Source organism: Elephantulus edwardii, unplaced genomic scaffold, assembly GCF_000299155.1.
Source record: "Elephantulus edwardii isolate Elephantulus edwardi_28Jun2011 unplaced genomic scaffold, EleEdw1.0 scaffold00228, whole genome shotgun sequence".
NCBI classification, from domain to species: domain Eukaryota; kingdom Metazoa; phylum Chordata; class Mammalia; order Macroscelidea; family Macroscelididae; genus Elephantulus; species Elephantulus edwardii.
The window spans coordinates 2,800,731-2,808,221 of NW_006399978.1; the positions used below are offsets into that span (position 1 = coordinate 2,800,731).

General features: G+C 46.7%; 1 protein-coding gene across 1 annotated transcript in view; it reads right to left on the reverse strand.

The window, feature by feature from the left end:
- Window positions 1-1,352: 1,352 nt before the first annotated feature.
- Window positions 1,353-7,491, reverse strand: part of ADARB1 (adenosine deaminase, RNA-specific, B1) — a 50,573-nt gene continuing 44,434 nt past the window's right edge. Inside the window, exons 8-9 of the mRNA XM_006898394.1 lie at window positions 2,731-2,909; window positions 1,353-1,542 (exon numbers count right to left, since the gene is read on the reverse strand). Coding sequence (XP_006898456.1) covers window positions 1,363-1,542; window positions 2,731-2,909 — 359 coding nt within the window. The 3' untranslated portion in view covers window positions 1,353-1,362. The remainder of the gene's footprint in view (window positions 1,543-2,730; window positions 2,910-7,491) is intronic.

The window sequence follows — 7,491 nt, forward strand, 5'->3', positions numbered from 1 at the left end:
CACTCCTTCCTTCCTGTGGAGTGACTGCACTGATGGGTGGCTGGCTGCTGCGGTGTGGGGTCAGCCTGGCTCTGTCACACACAGCGTCCAGCTCAGGCCAGCTCCAAAGCCATGAATGGGGGTGCCAGTGATGGTGGGCAGAGTCCCTTCTGGGCAGGACTGAGGTGTCTGTGGAGGCCTCTACACTGTGTGGGGTGAAGGGTCTTGTGCACTGAGGGTGAAGCACCCTTGGCCTCTAGGCCACCTCCCTGTGGTGACCACCAACCCTGTGTCCAGACAGGCCCAGCATCCGTGGTGGTGAGGACCACACCCACCCCTATACTGAGAACCTCCCTCAACACTGCTTAGCACCCTTCAGGCCTGCAAACTGTTTTTCAAACATGTCTTTGATAATGTTGAACAGAGTAATTTAAAAAATATCCTCTAGTGGAGTGTCCCAAGAGTGGTTATTTGTTGATTTTATTTCTCTTCTGTACAGATCTTTGGGAAGTTGCTCGTATCCGTCGGGTTAAGGAGAGGGGGGTAGGATAGCTCCTATAGGCTCCTTCTAGTCTTTTATAAAGTCAAATATTTCATAAAAATCCAAATGCATGGTCAGCAGAGGGTCCCTGGATGTATTTTCTTCTTTGATTATTTGGAAGTAAAGCAAGTACATGTCTCCACAACACAGTCCTACGAGGTGCATGGAAGCTTCTAGAAGGCTGGAGGCTGCGCATCCCGGCCACGGCTCTGCCAGGTGAGAGCCCTGCACGGGGAGAGCGCGGCTGGGTGTCCCTGGAGGCGTGTGAAGTCAACGGAGAAGGACTAACCATGGATGGCGGGGACTGGCCACGAACACGAGTGATGATTTGCTCTGGGGTGCTACTCCCTACCTCTATTTTCTCACCCTCCTCCACAAGTAAATACATTTTATTTGTTTTTTTTTTCTTCAGTTAAAATAACGTGGCAGAAATTGACCTGACATAATTACTTCCTATTTTATAAACCACATTCCTAGCTTTGAATAAATTATTTATTCAAGAATCTCACACAAAGTAATTCCTAGTTTGCTAAGCGTAAGGAAGCCCTACTCAGTAGAACTCGATTTCTAAACATAAACTAAGAGTAAAAGCAGTTGCTGGGTTGTTTGGAAGGGGGAATACTGCTGGAGAGGGGCCGGGTGGGACAGGGCCCTAACGCACCCTGTGGGTTCAGGTGTGAGGGGCCAACCCCAGCCCCCGTCCCCACACCGAGCCCCACAGGGTCAGGTGTGAGGTGCCAGACAGGACACTGTCCCTAATTCCAGGTCCTGTGTGTGGCAGGGTCAGGTGTGGGACGCTGGACCTCGATGCGGGAGCGTGACAGCCCCCCAAGCCCGTGGGGTCAGGGTGTGAGTGAGAACTGGTCCTGCTCTGTGGGCTTCTCCACCCAGGCCCCCAGCCCTGCCTTGATGAAGGCTCTGAACAAACACTCCTTGGCCGCCTGGTACTCCTTCGCGACCAGCTTGGACTCGTGGTAAATGTGCGGCTTTGTGATCTTGGAGCGCATTAAGTTTGTGGGAACCTGGAAGAGAATAAAAAAATAACTGTAAATGCTTGAGCAGTAACTGTGTCAGATGGAAACAAAACGTAATGAGACATTCAAACAATGGTGTTTAGGGTGGCACCGGCTTCTGGGGAACAACATGGAAGGTGAACGTTGCCCAGGAAGAGACGACGTCACACAGGGCAGCATGACCTCCTCTCTCTGCAGGTTCAAGCGTCTCCTGCAAGCAGCAGACTCCCAGTTATGTGGGCAGCTGAGGAGTCCTGGTGGTTTGATGGATTAAGCCCTGGGCTGCTAACCAGAAGGTCAATGGTTCAAGCTCACTAGCCAGGAATAGGGAGAAAGATGGCCGCCTGTATCCACAGTGTTTACAGCGCTGGAAACCCCAGCTCCGCTCTATCCTGGAAGGGGTGATGGGTCAGAAATGACTGCATACTGACAGGTTTGGTGTTTTGGATCCTTACAACCTGCTTTTTGAGAGGGCCTTTGGGAAAACTGCTTACCCTTGATTTAAATTCCACTCTTAACATTCTAACTATGTAAAAACCCACTATTCAAGTCATCCCTGTGTGGCTGGAGCATTTCTGTGAAGGTCCACGGGGATGCCACAGACACTACCACAAGCTGCCTGGTCCACCAAGCGAGGCCACAGTGGATGAGCAGTCAGCATAGGACACCGCAGATCGGCGAGCTGCTGGGGGAACCACAGGACACCACAAGGGACTGTAAGTGACCACAGACCAGTACGGTCACTGCCCACCCAGGTGAGCTGGGCCCCTCAGGGTGCGACTGCTCTTCCCGCACCAACACCAACGCTGGCTTCACCATGACTGAATGCTATGACTGGATCAAAAGGTCTCTGCTGCTAAAAAACCTTCAAAGAGGGTTTAACAGGCATCAATGAACACTTGTGTCTCTTTTAAAGAAAGAGAGGAAGTGGTAGGAGCGACCACCAGTGCCTGGCGTGAGAGGGCAACTCGGACTCTGGCTATCGCCCGGGGTGGGGGTGGCACCCTAGTCATGAGAGGCTCCAGTGTCAGGGCTGGCCTGGACACTAGCAGTCCCAGGAGGCAGGCAATTTCAGAGGGTCATCTCTGTTCTCCCCTCAGAAGCTGCGTGCAGTGATGAGGGCCAGGACTGTTTGAGGGGCGGCAGCACGCACAGCAGACGGCTTATCTGGTGGGGGTGGGCCAGGGGGCCCAGTACCTGGCCGTGGACGCGCATCCAGCGACAGTACAAGGCGTGCTTACACAGGCGGGATGCACGGCCCAGCTCGTCCTTCCCCGTCGTGGCGTTGATGACCTCGATGGTCGAGTCCCCTACAGTCCAGTTAACACTGAAGTTGGGTGCCTTCCCCGGCTGCCGAGCCTCCGCGTTGCTGATACCTGGACAGAGCAGACAGATGGTGAGGCACCACCCTGGAGAGGGACACAGCTGAACACACGCTGGTCACACTGAACCCTGACCCTCAAGAGACGTGTCAGAATCCCTGCCCCTATACCTGGGAATGTGGCCCTGCTAGGAAACAGGCTTCATTAGTGGCCGCTAAGATCAACATGGTGCCTGTGAATGCTACTTGGCCTAAGGGTGTGACACCTGGACTTGAGTTCATGACTCTCTAGGGACTAAATCATTCTGACAGATCTGGCAATTTGTTATACTGTGCTAAGTGGGCACTCTTTTTTAAAACAACAACAACAACAACAACAACACACAACCAAACAAATCCATTATTAAGTATCCACACCATCATTCACTTTGATATAATTATTCATGTACATTGTGGCTTTCATGTACTGTATCCAGCAGCTACTGTGACAAGCGGAGGGGGACGGAAGGTGGGGAGTGGCGAGGGGAAGAACAGACATGTAATGGGCAGACAAAGAACCTAACAAGGACCAAGGCAAGGGAGGCTCGACCTGGGAGAATCAAGGTAAAGACAATCCAGTTATTGCAATTAACAAACAGGAGCAAGAAACACATATAACTGCGCACACAGGCAAGGGGAGAAGGGGCGGGGATGAAGGGAGAGACAATCTCCAGGACAGGAGAGAGTAGAGGGAGATGAGGGTCAAGGAATAGGTCAAGTGCAACAGGGACTTGAGACAGGGAATAAGAGCAACAGAACCATAGTAAGGAGACACTTAAGAAGAAGAAGGATTCTGGTGATAGGGACACTGCCGAGTGCAAAGCACACTCCCTCTATTCAACCAAGCACAAAATCAACCTGTCCACATGAATCACTAGCTTAGACAGACAAGTTGTCGGTCTTCCTGTGGACGCCTACTGAGTCTTCTTCCGAATACCTGAGGAGCACACCTCCGCTGCCTAGGAGCTGCTGTTGGTACCATTTGTCTTACACAATTTTTCTAAAATATTAGAGAAGAATCTGAAAAATCAAGGGAATTGAGATTCTAGCTCCCTTACATTTCAGTTCACAACAGTCACTTCTGAAAGTTTAAGAAATACAAATACTTAAAAAAAAAAGAGTGAAATGGGGAAGAGGGAAGGGGGTAAAATGTGTAACAATGGATGAATGAAAACCTAACTTCTCTGCAAATATTTGTTAAAATCACAATTAAAATAAATTTTATATTTTTTAACAACAACAATAATAAAAGGAATTGGCATTGAATAAAAAAATAAAAATATATTGTATATTTTTTAAAAAAAGACATCCACAAAAGAGAAACAAAAGCTAGAGAGATCCTTCTACAGTCTCCAGCTAAAAACCTTCAAATTCACTGCTGTCCACCTATAGCTACCTTGGAAGAAAGGTTTAAAGATCTACTTCCAAAAAATCAGCCCCTGGAAATCTCCTAGAGACAGGGTTTGGAAAAGACTCAACGTCAACTTTCCCCTTTCTCTTACAGTCAATCTACTTGCCCCTTCACACCTTGGGATTGAGTTAATATTTCTAAATACACAAGCTTCCAAAACGTTGCCTCCAGTGAGATTGATCTTGTATGCTCCACATTTGCATATTTCAATTGTCTCCTAAAACTGTCCACCTGGGTGTCCAAGGAATCCCAGCTCTCAAACACAAGCAGATCCACACAGATCACTCAGTCACTCAGGCCTCTAGTGTCTCGGTCAAAAAGTACTTCAGTGATCTAGTTGTTAACTGAGAAACTAGGTGGTCACATTTAATACGAGGTGCCTCTAGAAAAAAGATCATACTCGAGAAAAGCTCTGAGTCAGACTCTATGATATTATAGAACCACTCTTCTATTTTAAGACATGAGCATTTAATTTACTTCACACCAGTGTTTTTTACTAAAGCATAACATACGTATCGAGTAGAATATAAATCATACGTGCACCTACCCTATCACGAGGCTTATGGATGCACCCATGCATGGTACATGAGTGTGTGCATGCCAGGAGCCTTCCTGCCCCTTTCATCACCCCCACTCTCCTCAGGGAGCTACGTGCAGTCGTGTCTGTCTATAAACAGGGCCCTGCAGGATATATGCCTTTGCATCTAGAATACTCCATTCAAGATTATGTTATAAGCTTTATACATGTTGTGCAAATAGCTGTAATGTGCTCTGTACTATCGATGTACAGAGCTCATTGTATGAATGTACCACAATAGCCTTATTAATGCCACAGTTCTTTCCTCATATTTGGTTACTTTGAAGAGTGTAGGAATGAACTTTTTGAACACGAATTATAGAAGAAGAATTGATGGCCTTTGAGCTGCAGTGTCGGAAAAGAGTAGTGAATATACCACGGACTGCGAGAACAAACAAGTTTGCCCTAGAGAGGGTGAGACCAGGCTTCTCCTTGGAGGAAAGAATTCTGAAGCTTCGTCTGACATACTTTGGGCATACTGCAAGGAGGGGACAGTTCTTAGAGAGGGACATCATGCTTGGGAGGGTGGAGGGACAGCTCAGGAGAGGAAGACCCTCAATGAGGTGGATTGATTCAGTGGCTGGGGTAATGGGAGTAGGCATGTCAGAGACAGTGTGACTGGCACAGGATAAAGTGGGGGTTAGGGCTGTTGTACAGAGGGTCGCTATGAGTTGCTGGTGACTCAATGGCACAGAACAACAACAACAATCTGTATTTCTGATGAACATCTATCTTCCATTGGATTATTGGGAATGTGTTCAGTTTTTTTCTTAATTCTTTTTTTACAATTTTTTTTATTATTATTTTTTATGTGTGTACCGTCAAATCAGATCTGACTGGTACAGGAGGAGATTGTCCCTCCTTCTTCAGCAGAGCATCTGGTGGATTCGAACCTTTAGGATTGCAGTGCAGGTTCTTGCTACTAGGTGCAGCTTCTTGCCACTAGGCAGTTTTAAATATAAGCATGAAAGAACTGTCACAGAACCTTAAAACAACACTGCACCAGATATTTAGCAACAAACACAGAAAAATTAAACAAATAATGAGCTAATTCATCAGATAGTTTAAAAAAATCCCACTTAAAATTAGTAAAATAAAATTAAAAGTATAAATCAATATAGCTATAATCCTAGACAGAAACACCCCGTCAGGACAGGGTGGTTGTGTTCCAGTGTCTAGGACACTAACAGCTCCTTAGAAGTAAGAATGGAGGGATTTGCTTTACATACTTTGGACGCTGTCAGGAGGGACCAGTCCCTGGGGGGGGGGGATCATGCTTACAAGAGTGGAGGGTCAGCAAAAAAGAGTAAGTCCTTCGGTGGGGCAGACTGACAACACAGTGACTGCAGCAATAGCTTAAGCACAGCAGAGACTGCGAAGACAGAGGAGGATCAGAGAGAGACTGTGCAGACAGAGAAGAGTCGAGTGGAGACTGTGAGGACGAAGTGGAATCGGCAGTGTTCTGTTGTACACAGGGTCACTATGAGTTGGAGCCAACACTCGGCACCAGACAATAAGGAGGAACTGATTCACAGCTGACCTTCCAGTGGGGTTTCAGAGGCAGCAAATCACACAGGAGACTGCCCATCCTCCTCCTGCAGAGCAGCTGTGTGTCTTTGGGGTTGGAGTGCAGTGTCTTACCACTAGGCCACCAGAGCTCCTGAGAAATTAAGAGACTCAGCTCTGGCGGCCTAATGGCAAGAAACTGAGCTGCAATCCTGAAGGCTCTTGGTTTGGGGCCACCATTTACTCCGTGGGTGAAAAATGGGCAATCTCTTCTCGTGTGATTAACTGCCGCTGAAAACCCACTAACAGGTTAGCTATGGGTCAGCTCTGACTCCATAATACACAACCACATGCTCTAAGGCTACATTAGACAATGATGTGTGGCTCAGTCCCCATGATGGATAAACAAATGCTTTTATTTTTCAAATAGCGAGAATTGAATATAATTTGAGAGGACTTGGGATAATAAGTGTGTGTGTGTGAAAAGAACGAGAAAAATTTTTAAAAAGTAAAAAAATCACAACAAACTGAAACAGGAAAAAAAGGAGGTAATATTCACCCACGTACAGGTTAAAATTTATCCTTTAAAAATTAAAAACAGACATCTAAGCAGATATATGCACACCCATGTTTATTGTGGCTTTGTTCACAATAGCAAGGAGTTGGAAACAACCTAAGTGCCCATCAACAAATGAATGGATAGAGAAGCTGTGGTATATTCACATAATGGAATACTGTGCTACACTGAAAAACAAGGAACTCATGCAATATTAATAAAAATTGGTGACCCTGGAGGGCATTATGTGGAGTGAAATATCTCAGTCACAAAAGGACAAGTACTGCATGGTGCCACTGTTCTAAAACAGAACTGACCTTGGGGTTGGAAGGAGATTGAGAAAGATGGGTTCAATAATGTATACTACACTGAAATATATAAGGGAGAAAACTGTTTTTAAAGGGATACTTGATTAGGTAATTTTGTCATGATGGGAGTCCAGAGCAAAGGCTGCATAGTGGAGTGGACCTGGGGGAGGCTTTGTAAAACAATGAAAGAATTTTTCTTTTACTTTTCCGAGAGGGTAGTGTACTAGGGGGGAGGGTTGG